Below are 26,256 nucleotides of genomic sequence, written 5' to 3'. Positions count from 1 at the left end.
AAAAAAAATTAAAAAAAAAAAAAAAAAAAGGAGGGATCCTGTGATAAAGCTATAAGAGAATTCTAGGAGGAAAGAATGGCAAATGCAAAAGCTCCAATAGAGAGAAAACAATCACTGGTTTGAGGAACTAAAAGGGGATAACGGAGGTGAGCAAGGAGGTAAGATTTGAAAGACAGGTGGGGGTCAGATCATGTGGGACTGTATCAGCCACAGTAAGTCTTTTAGATTTCATACTGAAAGCAATGCAGAAGCAATTGCTCCAAGGATCTCAAGAAAGAGAGTGGCAGAACCAGATTTTCTTTGGTTGCTAGACGGGGAACAGATGATAAGGCTGCAAGAATACATGTAAGGAGACCAATTAGGGCCACAGTAGTCCTGGTGAGAGATGACAGTGGTTGGGATTTGGGGACATGAAGACAAACAGATGCATCTGAAATACACTTTGGAAGTATCTTGAATTGGAGGAAGAAGAGAAAAGCAAGCATGACTTGTAGGTTTCTGGCCCAAGCAGTTGGGTGGATGGCAATGATATTTACTGAGATGGAAGAGACTGGAGGAGGAATAGGAATGTGCAAAACAAAGCATTCCATCAACTCAACATCCATAATTCTTGTTTAAGTGATACGACCCTCTGCCAAAAGGATGTTTTCCCATTTTGCTCTCCATCATTTTACTTTCACAGGCTCTCCCCTGAGAACCACAAGCTGTAACACTAACAACATCTGATTTCATCTGGGAGATGAATTCCACTAGTGGGTGGAATTAAGAGACTCTGAAGCTAAAGGCAAAATGAGGGACTCAGCACATGACTTCCCAGAGTTCACCATGAAATTCTGAAAAGGAACGAAATGTGTAAAAATTTGCATCTGAGACCCCAAGTCTTGCATCACAGTTTAAATTAAATATTTGTGTGAATCATTAGTATCTTCCTTGTCACTAGACCTGAAGCTGTATGAGGCCAAAACCTCACTGGTTTTGCTCACCACTGGATCCCCAAAGGGCACCATATGCAGTAGGCACTCAGTAAACATTTGCTGAAGGACATTTGTACAGATTTTTTCTGGTCAATGACAGACACTATTAGTTGTCCTCCAGTATCCTTGTCCCTTCCCTCTTTCTTAATAGAACCTCCAGTTTTTCTTGGGCACATGACCACTATTAGTTTCTTAGGGCTACCATAACAAATACCAAAAACTAGGTGGTTTAAAACAACAGAAACTCATTGTCTCATAGTTCTGGAGTCTAGAAGTATGAAATTAAGGTACCAGCAAAGCCATGCTCTTGCCAATGGCTCCAGGGGAAAATTCTTTGCACCTTCTAACCTCTGGTGGTTGCTGAAAATCGTTGACATCCACTGGCTTATAGATGCATCATCCAGTCACATGAACACCTTCTCCTTGTATTTCTTCATTCTGTATTTCTTCTGTGTATATGAGTCCCTATCTCCAAATTTCTCCTTTTTATAAGGACACCAATCATGGACTATGGCCCAACCTAATGATTTCATCTTAACTCAATTACTTCTGTCAAGACTCTATTTCCAAATAAGGTCACATTCTCAGGTACTGAGGACTAGGACTTTAATGTATCTTTTTTGGGGGGACAATTCAACCCCTTATAGTCATTCAGAATAAACAACATTTTCCAGATTTCCTTGTATCTAAGTGAAGCCATGTGTGCTTATGTTCTAGCCAAAGGGATATAAACAGAATAACCTCCAAGAAATATCCTGAAAGGAGGAATAGTGCCATTCTCCTTCCCTTTTTCCTTTATGGATGGCTGGAATGCAAACCTAATGGTTAAAGTCCCAGTAGCCATCCTAGACCTTCAAGTGACCTTGGCAATGGAAACCAAGCAAAGTGAAAATACAAAATAGGAATCAGAGACCACAGAGACATATCTCAGCCTTGGACTGACTTCCTTTTAGCTTGTATATGACAAATAAATACTAGTCTTGGTGGCTAGCCTGGGAGGCTCAGTCAGTTGAGTGTCAGATTCTTGGTTTCTACTCAGGTCATGATCTCATGGCTTCATGGGTTTGAGCCCCACATCAGGCTCTGGGAGCAGGGAGCCTTCTTGGGATTCATTCTCTCTCTCTCTCTCTCTCTCTCTCTCTCTCTCTCTCTGCCATCCCCCACTTGGGCTGTCTCTCTCAAAATAAATGAATAAACAAACAAAAAGAAATACTAGTCTTAACCAGTGTTTTGAAGAGTTTTATGTCACTCATAAAGAAACCTAATTGAAACTGATCTAAAGCCCCAACCTGTGGAATCTTCTGTAAATACCAGTGGAGACAGTGAAGACAGTATTATATTTATCTTTACTTCTCAAGATACTTGCATTGGTCATGGAGAAATTCAGGAGTGTGGCTTTATAAAGAGATGCTCAGCCTTGGTAAGGGTCTTTTTTTCTTTAATATAAATTCTAGTTAGTTAACATGCAATGCAATATTGGTTTCAGGAGTAGAATTCAGTCACTTATATACAACACCCAGTGTGATAGTTTTTAATTTCTTCCAGGTATAGGTGAGTCTTGGCAGGGAGGGGTCCCTGACTTTATACTTGGAGGCAGTCTTAGGGTTATCTGATATTGAGGAGTCCTTCAGAAGGTTGACAGGATTTGGCCTCACATAACTATTCAGGTGTGACCCAGAAAAACAGGGTACCATCCCGTTCATAGAGACCTGAGGTATCTCAAGGCTTTCACTTCTTGGTACTTAGCTTTCCTCCATCTCCAGGGATTCAGCACAAAGAAAGGGAATATTAGAGCCCACAGTAGGTCAATTTAGGAACAGTTCAGAATGGTACCAAGACATTTCTAAAACTTGACATGTCTTTCCTTTATCAAGCAAAGATTACTTTTTCAACAGTTCTGAATAAATGCATTTATTTTCAATTCAAGGTTAAACAAGTTTAGCAGTAAGCAAAAACACACCCACTGATACGAGTATAGCAATCAGTGGGGCCAGAACTTGATATAACGCCCGTAATTGCTGATTCTAAGATTCACATTTTATTTTTATTTATTTATTTATTTTAATTTTTTTTTTCAACGTTTATTTATTTTTGGGACAGAGAGAGACAGAGCATGAACAGGGGAGGGGCAGAGTGAGAGGGAGACACAGAATCGGAAACAGGCTCCAGGCTCTGAGCCATCAGCCCAGAGCCTGACGCGGGGCTCGAACTCACGGACCGTGAGATCGTGACCTGGCTGAAGTCGGACGCTTAACCGACTGCGCCACCCAGGCGCCCCTAAGATTCACATTTTAACAACTCTGAAATCAGGTCCCATCTTTCAATGAAGGCATCTTACATTTGATGAAATACGTTAGATGATGCTCACTGAATGTCTACTATTGGCTTAATATTTCACTCACTGAATGTCTACTATGGGCTTGATATTACACACACATTTTCTTATCTGCCTGCGCAGTTATACCACAAAGCAATAATCATTGCCATTTTAAGATGAGAAAATGGAGGTCTGGCACTTCTAAGAAAGTGAGGAAATCACAGTAGCGTGCTGCAACATGGCAGGAACAGACGATTACATAGACCATGCGCCCCACGGTATCCCATTTTGGCTACTGCTTTGTCACATGTTTGTAAATATAAACTTATTTAAGCAAAAATTAACCAGAAGACTCAGGATGTAAACAATAATTGCAACAAGCAATGTAATCAATGACACCTACAAGCATTTATTGTTTATTATGAGCCAGCTACTGTGCTAGGACACATTTCATTGTCACTTGTGACTATTATAAGTGTCATTTTATTTATTTATTTTTTTTAATTTTTTTTTCAACGTTTTTTATTTATTTTTGGGACAGAGAGAGACAGAGCATAAACGGGGGAGGGGCAGAGAGAGAGGGAGACACAGAATCGGAAACAGGCTCCAGGCTCTGAGCCATCAGCCCAGAGCCCGACGCGGGGCTCGAACTCACAGACCGCGAGATCGTGACCTGGCTGACGTCGGACGCTTGACCAACTGCGCCAACCAGGCGCCCCTATAAGTGTCATTTTAAAGGTGAAGTACTTGAAGCTTAGATTGGAGTTTTAGTAGTTATCCTGGGTCCTGTAGAAGTGGTGAAGTTGGGACTCAGACACGTGCTGTTTGACACTGAAGCCTGGCTCTTCACCATAGGACCAACAGGAAAGTCAAGCGCTCAGGGAAACATGGGATGGGCCGCAAGATAAGCAATGGGATGGGTCAGATGGAAAGAAGGAGAATGACAGGCCAAGATAAGTCAGATATGCTTCTGGGAGATTCTAGAAGTGGGGGGGGGGGGGAACAGGACGCTTGTGTAGAGTCATTGGAGGAAACCAGTGAGAAAGGACTTATGTCCCCAGTATGGCAGCAGCTTTCTAGAAGAGCACAGAAACAGAAACATATGCGAAATGGAAGAAGCAGGCAGGTTTCGTGGGTCACAAAGCAAAGGGCAATGCAGACTGGGAAGGCCAGCATTCAGGGAACTCACACCATTTCCAGTCCTGAAGTAATCCTCAGGCTTATTCTACAAGCCCAATACCGCTGGATGCCTCTTAGAGGTGCCCATGTGTTCATACTGTGGGAAAGTGGGAAGGACAGCATGCCTCCCTCACCAACCCTGTGAGACTCCACATATATCCTCATTTACCACATGACAAAAAAGTCCAAAGAAATGAAATAATTGGCCAAACATCACAGAAGCATGAGGTGTACATCCAGGATTCCAGGATTCTGTCTGACTCTAAAAACCTAAACCAGTTTTTGGTGACAGAAATCGTAACAGTGGTTGCTTCTGGTGGGAGGGGCCTGACTGGAAAGAGACATGAGGGAACTTTCTGGAGTGCTGGAAATGTTCTATGTTCTGATGGTAGTTACACAGGTGTGTACATTTGACAAAGCTTGTTAAACTATATACCTAAAAGCTGTATATGTGGTCTTATGACCAGCTGAACCGCCCAGGCACCTGAATTTAACACAATTTTATAAAGCTTTTGAGCTTCCCTCCCTAACTCATGCATTCTCCCAAAGGGGAAAAACTCCCTGATGGAGTGTGAGAAAATATTCCTCTTTCTATGTATAAAGCATACACTACACACACATACACAGAGTACATAAACAGGTATATAGGGTATCTGTGTTATCCAAATCTCATGGAAGGGATGATTAGGGGGAAAAATGTCTTAAAAAGGCTCCTTAAGGGAAAGATAATAACATACAGGTTAGGAAACACTCTGCCCTGGGTGCCTGGGTGGTTCAGTCTGTTAAGTGTCCGACTTCAGCTCAGGTCATGATCTCACGGTTCATGGGTTTGAGCCCCACGTCGGGCTCTGTGATGAGAGCTCAGAGCCTGGAGCCTGCTTCAGATTGTGTCTCCCTCTCTCTCTCTCTCTGCCCCTCCCCCACTCGCCCTCTCTTTCTCAAAAATAAATAAACATTAAAAAAAAAAAAAAGAAAGAAACACTCTGCCCTAACTCATTGCTACCCCTCCTTCCAAAATTGTCTTCACACTACAGTCTGATCATGGCTTCCATTCTTTTCTTCCAAGGAACCATGTTGCTTTTCTAGATTTCTTGTATATGGAATAAGCCCTGCATGTATGTTTGTGTTTGTTTGTGTGTGTGTGTGTGTGTGTGTGTGTGTGTGCACGCACCTACACACGTGAATGAATTGCAACCCTGTAAACACACATGTACATACATGTGTACACAATGCCTACACACACACACACACACACACACACACACACACACACACAGAGTACACAGACACACTCAGGCTCAGTTGATTTCTCTCCATTCTTTAGATCTCAGATCTCAGCTCAAGCATCTTTCCTGGGGTAAGTGTTCCCTGTCATTCCTCCTACTGTTGTACAAAAATCAGAAACTCCTGTCCTTTTCTTCATTGCGCTCATCTGTTCATAGTTACCTATTTAAGAGTGGAATTGTTTGATTAATGTCTCTCTCTTTCTCTACACTGAAGATCCCTTGAAGGCCTGAAATGGGGTCTGGTGCATGGTAGGTGGTCAGGAAATACTGATGGAACAAAGGTGTGGAGTTGCCCTGTCTTCTGGAGGGCGGTCAGAGCCTGACACAAAGACAGCTCCCTGCTCAGGAAGGGCATAGAGCAGCTACGAGGTCTGAGATGAGGCCCCTCTTGTGCAGGCAGGGCCCCCCCCCCCCCCCCAGGCAGAGTGGCCTTTTCTCTTCCCTCCCCAGTCACACCCAGTGGTAAACAAAGGGACACTGACCCCCCTGCTTTCTGTCAACTAAGGGATGACATGGCCAGAGGTGCAGCACGGGACGTAAGACATCACCTTTTATTTCCACCCATGACTTTGCTGAACTCAACTGGAAAGGAACCACGTTTAATACAGTTAACAGATGCATTTTTTCATCTGGGTTGATCATCATCCCACAGGTTGCTGCTGCCATGCCCAAACTGTCTTGGCTAAATTAATTAGGAACTTCAGATGATTTGCCCAGCCTGGCCTCTCTCAGTTCAGAAGGAAAATTCCATGGGATGTACAGGTTTGTTGCTATAAGCAAGAAAGTCCAAAAGCAGACCCGTTACTTTTTTCCTCATGTAAGAAATAAGAATTTTTGAACGGGGTAAAAAGAGAACACAATGACCACTAACGTCTTGCTCTGACTCAGATAGTTCTGTTTCTATATAAACATGCAAAGAAACAAACAAAGAGAAAAGAGGCCCCATAAGTCCACATCCATCAATTCATCACAGCAGGAAACAAGAGAAGAAGCCAGGAGTCTTGAAATCCCTCCCAGAGTTGGCACCGGTTGCATGAAAACTTGAACACTGTTTCTCGCACGATTTAATTATTCCCACCAGAAAAAAACAAACTCTCCAGAAAAGAGCAAGGATATCTTTTGTTCCTTATTTGTAAATATGGCTCAAATTCCTTCACAGTGTGAAGGCTGAATGGTTTGCTCTGACAAGTATTTGATTCAACTAACAAAAGTGAATATTCTGTACCTTTCACTTGGGTGACCTTGTAAGAGCTAGTGCTGACCCAAGTGAGAGGTTGGTGCCAAGGATAAAAATTATTTATTTGATCTTCAAGCCAACACAGGTGAACATGTGACCACCCAAACAATTCATTTTGAATTAAATACAAATTTTTCCCACAAGAGACATCAAAGGTCATACATCCATGAGCAGTTTAGAGGGGTTCAAGGTTTTATTGGGATATATCATCTATTGGGCTCTGCCTCATGGGTTTGTATTTTCTGAAATAATGCAATATGAAGCATCAGTAGGGCTTTGGGGCAGAGAAACCAGGTTTGTATCTAGTTCTGACGTTTGTAAACGGGGTGGCTTCTGGAAAGAGATTAACTGGGTCTCAGTTTCCTCATTTGCCATGTCAGAAGAACACAACCCAATCCCCCTTCAAAAGTGAGAAGAACAACAAAAGAGGGAATGCATGTGAAATGTGTGAGGACACAATGCAGGTGTTCAATGGGTGAATTCCTCAGCCTTTCTATGAGAGCACCGATTCACCGGATCATTCAACAAATTTGTTTCCAGCATGGCCTAAATTGTCAGGAATTGTGCTAAGTACTGGGAATATAGTATTTAAAACAGACAAGGTCTGTTACATTGACAGAGCCACTAGAGACAGATAACTAATAAACATTTAAGTACTATGTTCAGGTTCTGATAAATATTATGTCTTGAAAACATAAGACAGGGTAATATGATAAAGACTAACTGGGAGAAGATACAGAGAATATCACAGGGTATTTAAGGAAGGCTCCTCTGAAAAACTGACATTTAATCTGAGACTCGAGTGACAACGGTGGGACCAGTCATCCAGCCTTAGGCAGGAAAACTTGGTATTTGGGAGGGACAGAGGCAAGGCCAATGGAGCTTTCAGCAAAACAGGGTAGGAGATAATGTTATTCACAGTAGGGTCCAGATCATGGACACTGTAGTCCATGGGAAGGCATCTGGAACTTATTCTCATTGTAATGGGAAGCCATTAGAGGATTTTAAGTGCCAGAGTTGCTTAATTCGATTTATTTGAGGGCAGACATAAATACAATTATGATGTATTTGTGAAATGTAAAAATTCTTCCCTGACTATAGTGGAGGACAGCTACTAGAGGATCATGTAAAATAAAGTTCTGATAGATCATGTGGTCCAGAAATGGGTTTCAACTTGACAGGATTAACAAAAAAAGGGGTGGTGTCATTCAAGGTTGTGACGTGAAGCCATGTTTAAGTGAGAGTCATTAGCCTGCTTCAGATTCTGTGTCTCCCTCTCTCTCTGCCCCTCCCCTACTCGAGCTCTCTCTTTCTCTCTCTCTCTCTCTCAAAAATAAATACACATTAGAAAAAAAAACTAAGTGACAGTCATTAGACTGTAGCCTGTGGTCCTGCAGAAGAAACTATTTCTTTTCAAAGTAGAAGAAAAGAGGTAAGAAATAGAATTATTCCTCCTGGAGCAGTCCCTTCCTCCAGGATTTTAGTGTTCAGATGCTGATATTAAATGGCCTTATGCACAGAAAGGGCCTAGCATGGTGCAAGGTCAGGCACACAGAAGACAATAAACTCTGGTTCCTTCTCTTCTTTCCTCCTTCCCCCTTTGCCTTGAAATGAACCACAGTCTACTGCTATGGAATGCCTAATGGATGAGTGAAGAGTTGCCAAAGAGAGAGTACAGCAAACGACCTCCCCTAATCGAAAATGCATTCAATGACTGAACTTTGAGGGCTGCTGTATTTGGTGCTCCTTTCTAGGGTTGTAATGTGCGATGAAAGGTCCCCTGAGCTGGAGGTTTACAGATTTAATCTTCTAAGCAAAAGAACCATCTAAAGAAAAACAGCTCCAGATCCAAAGATGTCATGACAGGTGAGGATTCTGATGACACCACAGCTGTTGTTTTGTAGGCACAGAAGCGAGGAGTGTGGTTATGAGACAGCGCAGCAACCTGATTAGAAAAGATGTGACTCATTGTTCTCTGTTTATAAGGGTCTGGATTCAGACAAAAGTAGAAATAAAGTCATAGTTTGGGGTCTCTTGTAACATCCCTGTTTGTTTAAGTCTCCAAGAATAAGCATGTTCCCACTGCAGGGAGAGCAGGTAATCAGAAGGGAAGGCGAGGAACGTACTGGAGTAAAGACAAACTGTTTTTTTGTTTGTTTTTTGTTTGTCTGTTTTAGAGAGAGAGGGCACAAGTGAGCGAGGGACAGACAGAAAGAGAGAGAAGTGGGGCTCACTAGGGGCTCAAGCTCATCCAAAGCAGGGCTGGAGCTCACCCGATGTGGGACTCGAACTCACGAACTGTGAAATCATGACCCGAGCCGAATTCAGATGTTTAACGACTGAACCACCCAGGCGCCCAAGACAAACTTTTCAAACAAGCTTGAGATCATATAAAAGTCTAATAACTGACCAAAACATCTAAAACTCAATTCCATTTACAACTGAGATCAGAGTGGAACCCTCCCTGTTCTACATATTTTTAGATCCCCTGCCCTGCATCTCAGCAGTCCCACCCCGCAGCCTAGCCGCCTCATCCAGCCCCACCTGCCTCAGTCAGCAGTGCAGAGGGACAGGGTGAAGACACGTGGGGCCAGCGGGCTAGGTGGCCCAGGCACAAAGATCCTAGATTACTCTACTCCAGTCTAGAAAAGGGTGTGAAGGCAGACCTTATCACACCCCCAGAGGACACATGGTCTCTGAAATTCTTCCAGAAGTAAATTTTAATACAAGTGAGGGTCTCCTCTCATTATGGATTTAGGATTCTATTTAAACGGGGCAAGGAGCTCTCCTTTGGGACTGGGAAAGTCTAGAAATGTTCATAGGGGAAAATGGTCCTGAGTGTCTTCGGTCTGGGGGTCTGTCCTGTCCACAGGCTGGTGGCCCACATCTTAAAACTTTCCAATCCCCGTAAAAAGGCGAAATAAGAGAGACACACGGTACACATGAGAAACTTAGCCACAAAATGATCTCTGTTTTGGCAAGTAAAGTAGTGACATTCTGCAGCCACAGTCACAAAGGCTCAGGCACAAGGCTTTGTCCACATCAGAAAGCAGGAGAAAACCAGGACGGTGACCTGAGGGGTGAGCCCGGCATTCCACAGAGAGAACGGCATTGAAGACAAAGTGAGGCACTTGACACTTTGCTGGGGTGGCTCCTGCCAGTCACAGGTGCTACAAGAAGGATTCTGGCCAGAATTTTGGATCATTTCTCCCAGCCCGACCAAGCAGGTCAATCGTTGCCCAGGTCAGCGGGCAAGCCCCTCCCATGGGGTGGTTTCCCTGCTCCCACCCTCCCAGAGTGCTGCACGGCCACACACACACACACACACACCACCCTGCAGTTCTCCTGGACAGGTGCAAAGGGCAACAGCAATGTGACAGGTCCGTGGAAAGAAGCCTCTAGGACTGGATTATACAAATGGAGTTTTACATAAGTGGAGTTATTCCATGGCAAATCGATATGGTAAACTAGGAAACAATTTAGTGTTTTCTAGGAGAAAATAATGTACTAAGTAATTTAAATGAATATATTACACAGTTAAATTATAGGGAAGAGCATGGTATTCTCTGTCACTTTCATTCAACCCGCAGTACAGTTCAAAAATCTAGCTCTATACATTCAACCCAATATAAGACTTTGGCCAATAGGAGCTTCTCGGAACAGTCTTGATGCAGTAATCTTAACAATCCTAAGATTCCATTTGAGTGTTTCTATTAAGTGATTAAATGTTATGGTAGACAATTTAAACACATTTTTCTTTTTTTGCTTGCTGGCCTTACCAGAATTTTCAACATGCTAATGTGCTTTGTGAATTTTCAAAGAGGGGGTAAAGTTTTTAACAGTAGTTAAAAACTGTTTTGATCACAGAAACGAAGGTCAGGGTATTTTGCTGGACCAGAGAACTTTAAAATACAACTTTAGGAAACGCTGCTCTAAGAAATTCTGTACTTCTCGGGGCGCCTGGGTGGCTCAGTCAGTTGAGCGGCCGACTTCGGCTCAGGTCATGATCTCGCGGTCCGTGAGTTCGAGCCCCGCGTCGGGCTCTGTGCTGACAGCTCAGAGCCTGGAGCCTGTTTCAGATTCTGTGTCTCCCTCTCTCTCTCTGACCCTCCCCTGTTCATGCTCTGTCTCTCCCTGTCTCAAAAATAAATAAAACGATTAAAAAAAAAAGAAATTCCGTACTTCTCTAAAACATATGGAGACCACTGTACCCCCTGAGAAACTAAGAATATAAACCTTGTGAAGTACTGGCTTGAGAAATTGAAAAAATTATACCAGGTTACCCACCTATCAGAGTAAATACATTAAGGAGTTAAGTGACCGACTGACTGACAATGCCTACAAGTTATTCATATTGATCAATAAAGATGGGCTAAAGTCAGGGACATGGCCAAACAAAACAAGGTCTTCAGCTGCAGTAGAAATGCACTGCTTTCCCGAAAGCAAACATGCTTTAAGTCAGAGACCCATGAGAGTGAGTGGATATGCTCAGCAGTAAAGCAGAGTCTGCCAAAAATAATTTATACTAGGTGCTTTACTATGGAAATAAAGCATAAAACTCTTCCCCTGGCCAAGAGTTCCATTAGAAAATGATAAATTCAGCCTCGGCACAGATACAAATGCCCGCCCTTTATGCTCCTGGCCAACTTTCCTGCTCTGAGTATCTTTGGTGCTGTGCCCACTGCAGACCAAGGAGGTAGGAAGGAAGGGCCTGTCACACAGACACACAGGGCCAACAAGGCTTCTGCAGCTGGTCCAGAGCACAAGACCCGGTGAGCCTCTGGCTCGCTGCATGAATGATGTGTTCAAATCAGGGGGCAGAGTGAACCCCTCATCACACAGCACTGATTACCCAGACTGGCTGTAATCTGTGCTCTGTGCACCCTTGAGCTGGTCTCTGCCGCCCCCCTTTCTCTGCCACTGGGTAATCCGGTGCCAGAGGGTAAGTGCTAGAAATCAGAGCTGTGCAGAGCCAAGTCATGCCTATTGCTTTACTGGTTTACTGCTCCAGGAAAAGGACTGATGGGAGAGGTGGAGGGTGTAGAAGACATGAGCAGAGGAATGATCTGTTGCCTTCTAGCCTTGTGCGTCCTCCCAAGGGCCCAGATAATTAAGACATTAAGCGTACTCTGTGAACTGTTTTACAGATGACACAACAAAACTGGGGTAGGTAGAGGTCTTTTGAAGCAGAAAACCAATGCTCTCAACATCCTCTCATAGCATATCATATTTTTGTATAAATAAAAACGACGTGACAGATGGTGACTACACTTATGCTGGTGAGCGCTGAGTAATCTATAGGATTGTCAAATCACTACGTGTACACTTATTGTGTACATTTATATGTTAATTACGTTTCAATTAAAAAAGCTTAAGAAACCAATGCATAGATATAAATACATATATATTTATACATGTACGTATGTATATGTATGTATAAGTAGTCTGGAAGAATATAAATCAAAGTGTCAACAGAGATACACATGTCAATTATACTCAGTAAAGCTGCCTAATGTTAATAGTGGTTATCTCTTACTTATGAAAGATTATAAGCAATTATAGTTTTTTTTCTGCTGGTCTGTATTTTCTAAATCTTAACTCTATATGCATTATTTTAGCACCAAAAAATATCTAAAAGTTATTTTCAAAAATCTCTCACAATTCATTCAATTTTTCTGATGTTTGTGTCTTGCTTTGTGCATTATAAAGTGTTTCCACATATTTAATCCACAAAACAGCAGAAGGAAATATGATTATTGTTTCAGAGAGGAGGAAACAGGCTCTGAGATAGTTCCAGAACTCGTGCAAAGTCAAATAGCTAGAAATTAGCAGAACCAAAATGGGAATCCAGATCTCCTCTTCCAAATTCTATCACCTCTGCCTTCTTTTTCTCACTATTTGCCATCTCATATGGTCTAAGCATGTTCCACTGGCTGTATAAATCCTCCAGGAATACACTTTGTATATAATCAAAGCAGTAGAGTTATTATATAAGACTTCAGCAAAAAGCAACTATTTTATGTTCAAAGTCAGTATTGGTTAAGGGGAGAGATGTGAAAAACCAAGGAAGGGTTGGAGACCAATGATGTACCATCAGAGCAATAGGAAACCTTTTCCTCCTAGTTGCTGCATGACACACTCTTGGCTTCATTTCAACCCTCTCCAGAAAGGGAAAAGGAAACTGGTCCAAAATGAGACCAAAACACTCAGGGAGATCAAGAGAGCAAGAAAACGAGGCTAGAGGTACTTAGACATTGCTGGATTGTTGGTACCTTCATTCCCGCCGCTGCCGCAGGGCCGCTGGGGTCCACGGCCTGAATGTGGCATGGCTTACTTCCTCGCACCACAAAGCCCCAACCAACGGCGTCACCAACAATCTGGAGAGGAAAACCACAATTAGCAATCTAGAAGACGGTCCCTGGCAATTTGCCTGTCCTTCCAAGAGAAGGAAAACCAGCCCAGGGTTAAGTATATGCGCTGGCATATCTCTTCTCCTCAACTCCATCTGTAGCTTGTCAGGAGAACAGAACACTTTGTTTCTATCACAAACACAGGCATATCTATGCAGAAAAGGTGGTCAGGGGACACCTGTTAGGCAGAAAGAAGCTTTCTCTGCGAGGGCACTACTCAGTAAATAACTGGCAGATTGCCTTCTTCTTAGGCTGCTATGCAATTTAATATCAGGCTCAAATGGAAAATTTAGAAGACTATGAAAATATGGTTGAAATTTCTCTCCAGACCCAATTTCTGTTCCAAGTTTATTCTTTTCCCCAGGGTCCAAAAGATACTTTCTTGATGTTCTTGCTACATCCTTCGAGTCCAAAGAAACAATTTATATTACTTAACAGTGGGAAATAGGAAAAGTTTGGGCTTTCTTGAAACACAACCTCTACCAAGAAAAGAAAGTGAGTAAAGTACATCAAGTCCACAATTTACAAGTAGGTACTAGTCCAAAAGCTGTTTGAAACTGGAGGGTGCCTTTCCCTAGAGAATCATTAGAATTGGCAGTTACATTCCCTGTGCAGCTCTCAGACGTGTCTTTAATATACACCCCAACTGAAATACAGATGACACACGTTCACAATCACTAGCAATGCTGGCATTTAAATTTAAGACCCTCCCCCCCCCCCAAAATACTTAAAACTATAATCAACTGTTTCTCAATTGCTGGAGACTGAGGGCAAGGCAGGGAAGAAATTGCAATTTTTAAAAAATGTTTATTTATTTTGAGAGAGAGACAGACATGGGGAGAGCACGAGGGGGGGAGGGACAGAGAGAGAAGGAGACAGAGAATCCCAAGCAGGCTCCCGATGAGGGGCTCGATCTCACGAACTGTGAGATCATGACCTGAGCCGAAATCAAGAGTCAGATGCTTAACCGACTGAGCCACCCAGGCACCCCAGCAAATGCAATTTTTGTAAACAATCTCAAAAAAGATGTTTAAGCCCTTCACCGGCTTGAGGGTTTACTGCTATTCGTTCATTATACCTAATTTCACTTCCAAAGGTATCGTTTATCATTTCCCCTGATACAGACATATTTCTGGTGCTTTCTTCATACTCGCTGGCTATGACTGGGCCCATCCTATCTAAACTCCTCAGTGCCCACGACGAATGTTTGCAGCCCGAATGGGTGTGGGAAGGTTTTTTTTTTGTTTGTTTGTTTGTTTTGGTTTGGTTTTTTTGGTCCCTGGGGAAATAAAACAAAAGTTAGAAAGCTGGAGGAAAAGGAGAAGTGTTTTAAAGAGGATGTTGATGTGGTTTCGGGGAGAGACTGAGAGGAAGAGGCTGAGGAAGGAGAGAGGGCAAGATGCTGTCAAGCAGAGCACTCCGATTCCATTTGAAGGAAGCCACTGGGGCAGGTAGTTGTAGAAAGAAGGCTGGAGAACCTCCGAGAAGCAGCAGGTGGCCAAGAGGAGCTCACAGGTACACAGTGCTCTAAAATCCTGTGCTTGTTTATAGAACTCAAGACATGCTTAGCATCGTCAGAAGCAACATTCCTTATGGCAGAACAAAGTGTCTCATGGTTTTCTTTTTTCCCCTGAAGACTCCTCTAATATCTTAAATGATTGTTAGGATTAACTGCAACACAGAAGGGATTATTGGCATGATTTGCACCACCATTCACCTTAAAGTCTGTAATTATATTAGACTAAGTAATGGAAATTTTTTCTTTAGGCCTCAGCAAAAGGAGTTTAAAATGCTGTATGAATCATAACTCACGTCAGGTCCTAATGCATTTTAGTGCCTAAGGGTCAAGAAAATCCATTGTTATAATTATGCCCCAAAACAAAAGGAAAATTAGAAGGTTTTCAATTCTGTCCCTCAGCTACACATTCAGACACTGACATGCTGACATGGCACGAGCAGGAGAAAAAACCCAGATGATGAGCCTACCGTGAATGTCTTCCTTGCATATGGAGCCCCGGGAGTCAGGAGTTCCTCTGAAGTTACGGGTCTCTTCAACACTGTAAGACAGACACAAGGTCAAGGTGCAAACCCTTCTGGTCCCTTGATCATTCATTCAGCAGATATTTACTGACTGCCTCATCTACGACCATCACTGAGCACACGTGGCAAAGATCCCTGCCTCACAGTTTATACTCTGGCTGAATACAGACAAAATATTAGCAAACGTGAAAAACCCTAAGCCTAACTTACAGAACCACAGAAAGAAGAAACAGCACAGGGTGAAGGGAAGCCAGATGCCAACGGTGGGGATAAGGAGTGGGATGCTATTTTTCTATAAAGAGAAAGTTTTCAGGGCCCTGAGTGGCTCAGTTGGTTGAGCGACCGACTTCGACTCAGGTCATGATCTCATGGCTCATGAGTTCGAACCCCGCATAGTGCTCTCAGTACAGAGCCCACTTTGGATCCTCTGTGCCCCTTCCTCTGCCCCTCCCCCACTTGCAAATGCTCTTTCTCTCTCAAAAATAAATAAATTTAAAAAAAAGAAAAGGTTTTCTAGTTCTCACATTTCTTTCTTTGGAATCCTGTATTCAACAGGTCAAAGTTAAGAGAAAAATCTGCCTCTAGCAGTCTGATAGCCACGTTTCAAGAGCTAACCCCACACAACATACTGCACACAACCACTCACCCAAGCTTCACTTATTTTCTGACCAATATCCAGGCTGCGTGTACACATTCACTGCCTTTTTCCCTCAGTAGTAATATTAGAGAAATGTTCCACATATGCAGCATGTGCTAGGTACTATGCCAGAGACTTCAAATATATTATGTCATTTAATCATCACGAGTACTGTTTAGTTAGGCTCTTTATTGTCCCTATTTTATTAGGCTCTTCGTTGTCCCTATTTTATTCGGGGGAAAACATGAGTTTAGAAGAGTTAAATAGCTTCGGGATGCCTGGGTGGCTCAGTGGGTTAAGCATCTGACTCTTGATTTTGCCTCAGGTCATGACTGCACAGTTAATGAGATCTGGCCCTGCACTGGGCTCCATGCTGACAGCACAGAGCCTGCTTGGGATCCTGTCTCTGTCTCTGTCTCTCTCTGCCCTTCCCCTCCTGTGCACTTTCTCTTTCTTTCAAAAATAAACTTTAAAAAAATGTTTAAAAGAAAGAAAAGTTAGGGGTGCCTGGGTGGCGCAGTCGGTTAAGCGTCCGACTTCAGCCAGGTCACGATCTCGCAGTCTGTGAGTTCGAGCCCCGCATCAGGCTCTGGGCTGATGGCTCGGAGCCTGGAGCCTGTTTCCGATTCTGTGTCTCCCTCTCTCTCTGCCCCTCCCCCGTTCATGCTCTGTCTCTCTCTGTCCCAAAAATAAATAAACGTTGAAAAAAAAAAAAAAAAGAAAGAAAGAAAAGTTAAATAGTTTTGTTCAAGGTCTCAACCTAATTAGCAGAATCAGGATTCCAACTCAGGCATTAGATGCCAGCACCCATGAGCCACAGTACAATATGGTTCCTCCCATGCTCTGCCCTCTCTGTAAGCAGAAGAAAGGACTCAAAATCTCTGGAAGGTAGTAATGTGCTGTCCTCCTCAGACATCTGTTCTTATCAGCTGACTGCTATTGCCCACCAAGGCAGCAAGCACAGCAGCCAATTCTGGACTTGCTGTCTGCCTAAAAACCTGTCAATATGGTGGTCCCTTCTTACCTACGGGGATACGTTCCAAGATCCCCAGTGGGTGCCTGAAACCATGGACAGTACTGAACCCTACATATACTACTTTTTTTCCTATACATACATACCTATGATAAAGCTTAATTTATAAATTAGTCGCAGTAAGAGATCAGTACCAATAACTAGCAATAAAATAGAACAATTATAATAATACATGGTAATAAAAGTCATGTGAAGTAGTCTGTCTCTCAAAATATCGTATTGTCCTGTACTCACCCTTCCTGTGATGATGTGAGATCATAAAATGCCTATGTGATGAGACAAAGTAAGGTAAGTGACAGAGCCTGAGGCCACTATTGACCTTCTGACACTATATTAGAAGGAGGATCATCCGCTTCTGGGTTGCGGTTGACTTGGGTGACTGACCCCACGGAAAGGGAAAAGAGGGACCATGTAATGAACTTCTCCATCCATCCTGTGCTCACTAAGCACTGGAGAGGGGACTGCTTCGGTGTCTAGAAAAGCCAGCGAATGGGGAGCCAGGGACCATCCTAATCCAGTTATTCAGAGATCATGAACTTGGGTATCACAAAGAAACTGGAGGGGCCATGGCCAGGCCCCTAACCCAGCAAAGTGTGAGCCTCCAATTCCCTTTGCCGGCAGCACTCAGAGGTCAGATGTCAGTCCTAGAACACGTGTGCAGCAGAAAAAGAAAAGGCAGCATGGGGTGAGACCCAGATGAGCCACCAGGTAGTCTGGCCCTAACGAACACCCTCTCAGTTAAAGGCAATGACATGCTTCTTGTTGAGATGACAGGTGGCCAGATGCTTACTTTTGCTTTCAGGTAGCTCATAAAAGAGAAAATGAATTTATGTTCCCCCCCAAAAAGAGGGAGTAGGTCAAAACCAAGAAAAGAACCTCTTAGATGAACAGGATGTAAGAGAAGAGGTCCTTGGTTGAGGACTGAGACCTTTCAATTCCCTGTCACACAATTCTCTCCCTACCCAAGATAATCCTGTCTGGGTGAATGAATTCGGGTATAGAAATCACACGTACTGTAATATCTGACAGTAGTGACCACCTACCTTAATACACATTCTCTTTCCTGTTACTGAGATATAACTGACATATAAAATAATATTAGTTTCAGGTTTTAACATAATTATTCAATATATGTATATGTTTTGTGCAGTGATCACCACAATAAGTCTAGTTAACACCCCTCACCTCACATAGCTACAACATTCTTTTCTTGTGATGAGAACTTTTAAGATTTATTTTCTTAGCAACTTTCAAATACACAACACAGTACGATTATCTATAGTGACCATGCTGTATATTACACCCCCAGGACTTATTTATTTTATTTTTAAAGCTTTATTTAGAGAGAGAGAGAGAGAGAGAGAGAGAGAGAGAGAGAGAGAGAGAGCAAGAACAGAAGAGGGGCAGACAGAGAGAATCCCAAACAGGCTCTGCATGGTCAGCGCAGAGCCTGATGCGGGTCTCGAACTCACAAACCGCCAGATCATGATGTGAGTCAAGACCAAGAGTCCGAGGCTTAACCGACTGAGCCACCCAGGAGCCCCAGGACTTGTTTATTTTATAATTGCAAGTTTGTACCATTTGACCACCCTCACCCATTCCTCTGGCAACAATCAATCTGTTCTCTGTGTAAGTTTGTTTTTCTTCTTTTTAGATTCCACATATTAGTGAGACCACATATTTATCTGTTTCACTTATTTCACATAGCATAATGCCCTCAAATTCCATCCATGGTGTTGCGAACAGCAGGATTTCCTTCTTCTTATGACTGAGTAATATTCCATTGTGTATAAATACACCTCATTTTCTTTATGCATTCATCGATCAATGGACCCTTAGTTTGTTTCCATGTCTTGGCTATTGTAAATAATGCTGCAAGGGACATGGGGTGCAGATAACATTTTGAGTAACTTCCTTTCCTTTGGATAAGTACCCAGAAATGGAATGGCTAGATCATATGGTAGTTCTATTTTTAATTTTTTGAGGAGCCCCATACTGTTTCCCATGGTGGCTGCATCAGTTTGCATTCCCAGCAACAGTGCATGGGAGTCCCTCTTCCTCCACACCCTTGCCAGCACTTGTTATCTTTTGTCTTTTTGATAATAGCCATTCTAACAGGTGTGAGATGATATTTTATCATGGTTTTGAATCACACTATACTGTAATATTTGATCACTATACCAATAAAATAAAATAAATTATAAATAAAAGTATTTATTTTAATACACTTTCTCCTTCTTCTGTTGAAAAAAGATAGAAACCCTGAAGCCCAGGGAATTATGTGTTAGCTTTCTCTTTCTGAATCCTTGGGAAGTTATTTACTCATCACAAGGACACCAATTATGGTAATATCTCTAGTACTTTTTTTTTTTTTTTTGGTCTGGTTTAGGGCTTTTATACATAGTTCTAAAAAATACATCCAGATATAAATATAATGATTAATTTTATTTTATTTTATTTTTTTTAATTTTTTTTTCAACGTTTATTTATTTTTGGGACAGAGAAAGACAGAGCATGAACGGGGGAGGGGCAGAGAGAGAGGGAGACACAGAATCGGAAACAGGCTCCAGGCTCTGAGCCATCAGCCCAGAGCCCGACGCGGGGCTCGAACTCACGGACCGCGAGATCGTGACCTGGCTGAAGTCGGACGTTTAACCGACTGCGCCACCCAGGCGCCCCAAATTTTAAATGTCTTACTGTGAAGGTCTGTTTATCTGCTTGAGAAAAATAATCACACATAAGCTCACTGTACCTTGGGAACCCTCTTAAGAGTGAGGGAGAAGCTTGTCAGAATATAGGTAAGAGGTAGGACTTACAAACCACAATTAAAACAATAGAGACAACCACAGCAGAGTCCCAAAAAAGGCAACCTGACCTTTCTTTGCTGCCTGCTTATCAGTAAACGTTTCCCTTTGTGACAAGGCATAAGGAGAAAGAGGAAACAATACAAACCCACCTCAGGGAATGCAGATGTGTAGTTCATTTAAGCAATTAACACTCTGTTCTCATTCTACTATTGTATGCAGTGGAAAGCATGCAAAATGGCTTTAGCATAGCTGACCCCTTCCGGAAGCTGAATTCTTTTGCTTCTAACTTTAGATACACCTATCAGATTTCGATCAGGGCTTCAAAAAGCCTAGTTCTAAGAATATAGCCCTCCTTTCTCATTCTGCCTTATCACCAGTGTTTCATTAATTGAAAACCTGGTAGCATATGGGTGCTCAATGATTTCCAGGCAGAGTCAGTGTGGAAACAAGTTTCTTCATTCATTTGCTGCAGGTTACAACTCTATTCTTTAGCTAATCCTCCAGAACGCAGCAAAACGTTAGATTAAGTAAAATACCACTTGCCTAACAGAGTTTTCTCTTAAAACCCTTTGAACAACATCTATTGGTCCTTATTCTAACACATGCTCCCTGGCCCCAAAGAGAGGATACGTTCACTGAGGGAACCGGTCATGACCTTCCATCTTTGTACCCCCAAATCTGGCGATGAGGGAACAAGAGCAAAAGGAATGAATTCCCTTCCCTGAAGGTGATATACTGAACTGAGGGTGAACAGGGCACTAAACAAATGGAGTCGGGGGGATTTTCAAGGCAGTGATTATTACCATCAGAGACCACGCAATCTAATCCTAGGAAAGAGGTGGGTAACGGACTTTGAGAAGGTGGTCGTATCTGTGAGTTACAGGTTCCTGTGGGCTGAAGAACTGATTGGGTCAAGGAGGAATTGTGTCTAAGCACAAGCTCATCGACAATCTTTGTACCTAGATTTTTTTTTTTTTTCTGGAATGTAAAGGCCATGCAGTTTGATCAGTAGATTTTGAAACTGCAAGGCACCTGGGGCGCCTGGGTGGCGCAGTCGGTTAAGCGTCCGACTTCAGCCAGGTCACGATCTCGCGGTCCGTGAGTTCAAGCCCCGCGTCAGGCTCTGGGCTGATGGCTCAGAGCCTGGAGCCTGTTTCCGATTCTGTGTCTCCCTCTCTCTCTGCCCCTCCCCCATTCATACTCTGTCTCTCTCTGTTCCAAAAATAAATAAACATTGAAAAAAAATTTTTTTTTAAAAAAAGAAACTGCAAGGCACCAAGAGTCATTTCCGGGGATAGTTGGGTTTTGCACAGATCTGTGCTTCTTCCTTGGGGGTGCTAAGGCCCCAAAGACCTCTGCATCTGTTCAAACTCTCTTCAGGACTGAGGGGCATCTCCCAGCTGATACCTTCAACTGTCTTTGGAACGACCTCTGAAGAGAGCTGCCTTGCCCACGGTCAGGCCCTCCTCCCAGGGCAGCCAACATCAAATGACTGGTTAACATGAGGGTTTAACAGAGTTGAGTCCCAATTTGGGACAATTGTGAAGGGCCATCCCACCTCCAGAGCTCCCCTTGGGGTCAGTGCAGCCTTCCCTGACGCTACACTGCAGCCCGATTCTCCCTCTGCCCAAATCTGCGTGCTTCCCTTCCTCTCGACAGGCCTTGGCTCCACGAGCATGCTGTCACAAGATTCCCACGCACTAGCCTCCCCCGTCTGAGAATCTGCTTCCCAAGGAACGCAGCCCGCACATGTCCCAAGTGCCCCACAGCCCCAGCCAGAAACGGGGCTGCCTTTCGGCCACTCACCGGACTTGGGATTGCAGAGCACAGGGGGGCTGCTGCTGAGGGTGGGGCTGCTGCTAAAGTAGCCACTGCTGCCACAGCTGCTCATGCTGCTTCTCCGCACCGCAGACACGATCTTGATCTCCTTGCTGGGGCTGACTGTGCGGGCCAGAAACACACAGTCAGGAGGGCGACGGCCATGAGACATACGGGTTTTCAGCCACGAGACACAGCAGGCGCGTCACACGTGCCAGAAAAAGGCACCCTGGCCTCGGAGTCAGAGGAGCAAGAATCCGACTTGCAGCCTTCCACTCGCTAATAGCATCACCTGAGGCCACTCGCCTCAGTTCTCTGAGCTTCAATTTCCCCAGCTGTGAAGTGGGTATAATGCAACAGGATCGGTACAAGGAGTGGGTTATATAATGTACGTGAAAGTACGCAGCCATATAAAACGTTATTTCGAGAACGACCGAGCCCATCCATGCTAGGCAATCCCTGGAAGGGGGTAAATTAACTGCCGGCTATACACTTAATGGATTAACAGTAATAATAAATGCCTCCCGATCTAATAGCAAGTCATGAATCACCCAGAGCCGTTGAAGAAGGAGATTAACACACATTAACACGTTTCGGCTTTGGAAGTGTATGTGAGGCAGCAGTTTTGTGATCTGATCTGGTTCTCTTTGCCACAGAGCTGGTGGCTCTCAACAGGGAGAGGAGAAGGTGTGTGTTCAAACGAAAGAAGCCGTAGGTAGAGAGCATCCCGCTTAGTGCCTGGAACATGGAAAGCACAAAATAACTACTGGATTTTATGGTGACCATGGCCACTATATCCTCTTTCTCATCAGTGTCACTTTTCGGGTCTATTGGGTCCACAAGAAACCGGCAAACCTTAGAGCTAGTAAGAACGTGAACAGGTACTCGGCATTTGTGGGAGACTGCGACCTGCGACCCTGAGGAACACGTGATGTGTGTGTGCACACACCTGACCCTCTAGTGCTTACTCTCTCCTCTTGCTTCATTCTTTCTTCCACCCTGGCTGTGTCCAAGGAGCTCCAGGGCGAGGGAGATTGGGGAGGAGAGAGCAGAAATAGAGAGAGTTAAGACAGAACCGGTGTGAGATCCAGCTCTGTCCACCACTTTCTAATGGTGTGACCTTGGGTAAGCCCCTCCATTGTTCCAAGCCTCAGTTTCTCCACCCATAAAATGGGGATAAGAAAAGTCCTTCCTCTTTAGGATGTTGTGAGAATTAATAAAATTCAGGCACATAAGCCTAGCCCAGTGCCAGGGGCACAGAAAGGACTCCATATAGCTACAAGTACTCTTGCACCTCCCACAAATAACCACATTTTCAAGACACACATTTTCATTGTGCCCCGAGTTTCAGGTGAAGCCCAGAATTTCCAAACCTTAGGCCAACCAGTTCCTTGAGTCAATGCCAAGTTTTCAGAGGAGTTGAAGATATCCCTTTAAGTACCCCTCTTCTTCAAATGACACATCAAGTTAACCTTTTCCGGACGAGTGGGGTTATCTTTGTGAACATCTGTCAGCATCATTTCTGTCAAGGTTCATTGTAAATATGGGACTGTTTGACCTTCCATGTAACGTCCGAGGCTTTACGAGCTCCTCTGTTTGCTTTTCACAATTTTTCTTTGTTCTGGGTCACCCCTTCATGACAGGTTGACAATCAGTTGCCTTTGACTTGTCTATGCCCTCAGAAGTCTTTATTTACCATTAAAGCACACAGTTTTTCAGTGCTGTGATTTAGAAAACTGGATAATTAATGACATATAAGAACTGTTTATCAATGAAAAGCAAGTAAGGCAAAATGAGAGGTTAAGAGGTCTTGTATAATGTAAATACTTATTTTATAAAACGATCTTCATGACATCTAAGTTGACAGCCCAGGAACAATTTGGTAATGCTGGGTTTCCCTGCCCTCCACCCCATACTTCTTGGTTATGAATAAATAAAAATGTGCTGGAGAGGGGCGCCTGGGTGGCGCAGTCGGTTAAGCGGCCGACTTCAGCCAGGTCACGATCTCGCGGTCCGTGAGTTCGAGCCCCGCGTCGGGCTCTGGGCTGATGGCTCAGAGCCTGGAGCCTGTTTCCGATTCTGTGTCTCCCTCTCTCTCTGCCCCTCCCCCCTTCATGCTCTGTCTCTCTCTGTCCCAAAAATAAATAAACGTTGAAAAAAAAAATTTAAAAAAAAATGTGCTGGAGAAACTAATTTCACAATGCTGAGTTATTACCCTAATACTTCTCAAAAGACAAATGCATGTGATCAGTTACATGGTGAAACTGACATACCGGACATAAAACTGGTGGATTTCCGATTGTCGTGGCTCTGCTTCCTCAGGCAGAAGGGACTGTCATGAGTTTCCTGGGAAGAGGGGGACTTCTCATTGAGCAGCTCCATCAGTCTGCGCCTCCGCCGGAAGTTCATTCTGAACTGGTAGAGAAGGTTGCTGTCCACAAATGGGTGCTTGTTGGACACTGAGGAGAAAGAACAGACGAGCATGACTGGCATCCTGGCCACTGAGCACTGCAGCCAGAAGATTCCACCCAATGGGGACAAAAGTCTTAAGAAAGAGTTTAATTCTACAGATGCCGCCATGAGCTTTTAATCCACACATGGTCCCAAATTCCTTCTGTACCGTGCACTTTAGAAATTTTCTAATCAATTCCTCCAGGAGAGCTCTGCCTGACCTCAACCCTGATCTAAGTCAGACTCTTCCTGGTGTTGCCCCAGCCCCTACTGAACCTCCCTCCATCTGAGCACTTACCACACTGCACCTGCATTATCCATTCACTTCCCTGCCTTTCCCACTCAACTCTAGGCTCTCTGGGGCAGTGATCACGGCTTCATTTAGCCCTGTGTCCCCAGTACGCAGCAAAGTGCTAGTCCCATAGCAACACATGCAATTATTTTTCAACTTTTTTATTTGGAAATAATTAAAGACTCAGGGAGTTGCAAAAATAATAGAGACTCCATACCGTTTGTTTGCTTGTTTGTTTTGGTGGTGGGGAGAGCACATCTTTTTCTCCCAACTAAGTCACTCTGCTTAAGGGCCCAGACCGTTAATCATTCCGGCATCTTGAAATCCTAGACTACCATGTGTTTGGCTCAGAGTAGGTACTCCATAAAAGGCTGGAAGTGAATAGTCTGTGACAGGTAGATAAGCAGCATATCCAGGACACAACCTAACTTTAAACTGTTTAGCGGCTAGTCTATACCACTTCCCCCTAAACCAATCTGTGGGCTCGTGGTATGACCGTGCTGGGTCAGCAAATGCAAGCTTGGGGTGTAGCTGTATTTATTGTGCACACTTGCTATGAGTAATTCTTCTGGTTACATGGATATCAGAGTCTCAAAAAGGTGGGTCCCTATTAAGAGAGTCCACTGCCAACGTTTAACTTAATGATTCATATGGGTGTTTCACACTCTTCAAATGGTGATAAACTAGTCACTTTGGTGAAGTGAATGATGTTGGCCCCAAAGACAAATATACTTAATTCAGGGGTAGTTCTGCATGTTCTTAATAAATAATGCATCCTTGGATTTGGGAGATGCTGAATGCATCCTGAACCAAGAGATAAGCCAATTACACTTTGATATGATATCTACACAAAGTGGTTCTTTTTTGGATAGTCAAATTTTTATAGAAATTTACTACATCACTACATTCGAAAATACTATAATAAAATTTTGTAGGTAAGTTATTTATTTCTGGCAGACTTTTCTGAGTTTATTAAGATTCTTTGAATCCTCAGGTTGACCTTGGCAACAGTATCTTAAATTACAACCTGAAAATACACAGTTCTATATACATTTATTGACATCTACTGTTTTCTCTTTGGACTGTGAATTATATGAAACATTAGCCCTGCTAATAAATAAATCCAGAAAAAAATTCTGAATCCAAACAAATTCCATAATGGCTAAAAGTACCTTAGAAAGTATTTTTTTAGTGTTTATTTATTTTTGAGAGAGACAGAGAGATAGAACATGAGTGGGGGAGGGGCAGAGAGAGAGGGAGACACAGGATCCAAAGCAGGCTCTAGGATCTGAGCTGTTAGCATACAGCCTGACGTGGGACTCAAACCCATGGACCATGAGATCACCTCCTGAGCTGAAGTCAGATGCTTAACAGACTGAGCCACCCTGGTGCCCCTAAAAAGTGTTTTTAATTGAAGCGGAAATATGACTATCAATTTAATCTCCTCAGGCTTTAAATACTGACCAAGGGTTAAAGTCATACCCATTCTCCATTCTCCACCTCCCTAGCTCTCCACTACCTATGGCTCAGAGGATAAACTGAGCACCTAAGATAAGATAAAAGGGTTAAATTTAAATAGTCCTTATTCATCACATTCTCTCTCCAATAGTGTAAATGACCTTAACCGTGACCAAATCAGGGAAAAGAAAAATTGGATTCGATAGTAGACCATACCTGTTTAACATAATGCAAGCAGATTGTAAGAACTCAAACAATTATACATTTATTATTTCATAATCACTGTTGTTTTCACAGTTACCAGCATGTACTGATGA

The 26,256-nt window shown here is 43.4% G+C and overlaps 1 protein-coding gene and 1 long non-coding RNA gene across 2 annotated transcripts in view; both read right to left on the bottom strand.

Annotated features, from left to right (window-relative positions):
* DEPTOR (DEP domain containing MTOR interacting protein) overlaps nt 1–26,256 on the bottom strand; it is a 139,135-nt gene that overhangs the window by 21,671 nt on the left and 91,208 nt on the right. The window contains exons 5-8 of the mRNA XM_040494318.1: nt 24,012–24,197; nt 21,727–21,861; nt 15,390–15,460; nt 13,266–13,370 (exon numbers count right to left, since the gene is read on the bottom strand). Coding sequence (XP_040350252.1) covers nt 13,266–13,370; nt 15,390–15,460; nt 21,727–21,861; nt 24,012–24,197 — 497 coding nt within the window. The remainder of the gene's footprint in view (nt 1–13,265; nt 13,371–15,389; nt 15,461–21,726; nt 21,862–24,011; nt 24,198–26,256) is intronic.
* On the bottom strand, nt 20,900–21,713 carry LOC121042912 (uncharacterized). Its single transcript, XR_005796524.1, has 2 exons — nt 21,197–21,713; nt 20,900–20,952 (listed from the first exon to the last, which is right to left on the bottom strand). It is a non-coding gene; the product is annotated as an uncharacterized LOC121042912 (long non-coding RNA).

This window comes from Herpailurus yagouaroundi, unplaced genomic scaffold (genome assembly GCF_014898765.1).
Source record: "Herpailurus yagouaroundi ecotype Mexico unplaced genomic scaffold, PumYag 186, whole genome shotgun sequence".
Lineage (NCBI taxonomy): Eukaryota > Metazoa > Chordata > Mammalia > Carnivora > Felidae > Herpailurus > Herpailurus yagouaroundi.
Note: the sequence above shows the minus strand (reverse complement) of the source record. Positions and strands in the feature narration are given on the sequence as shown.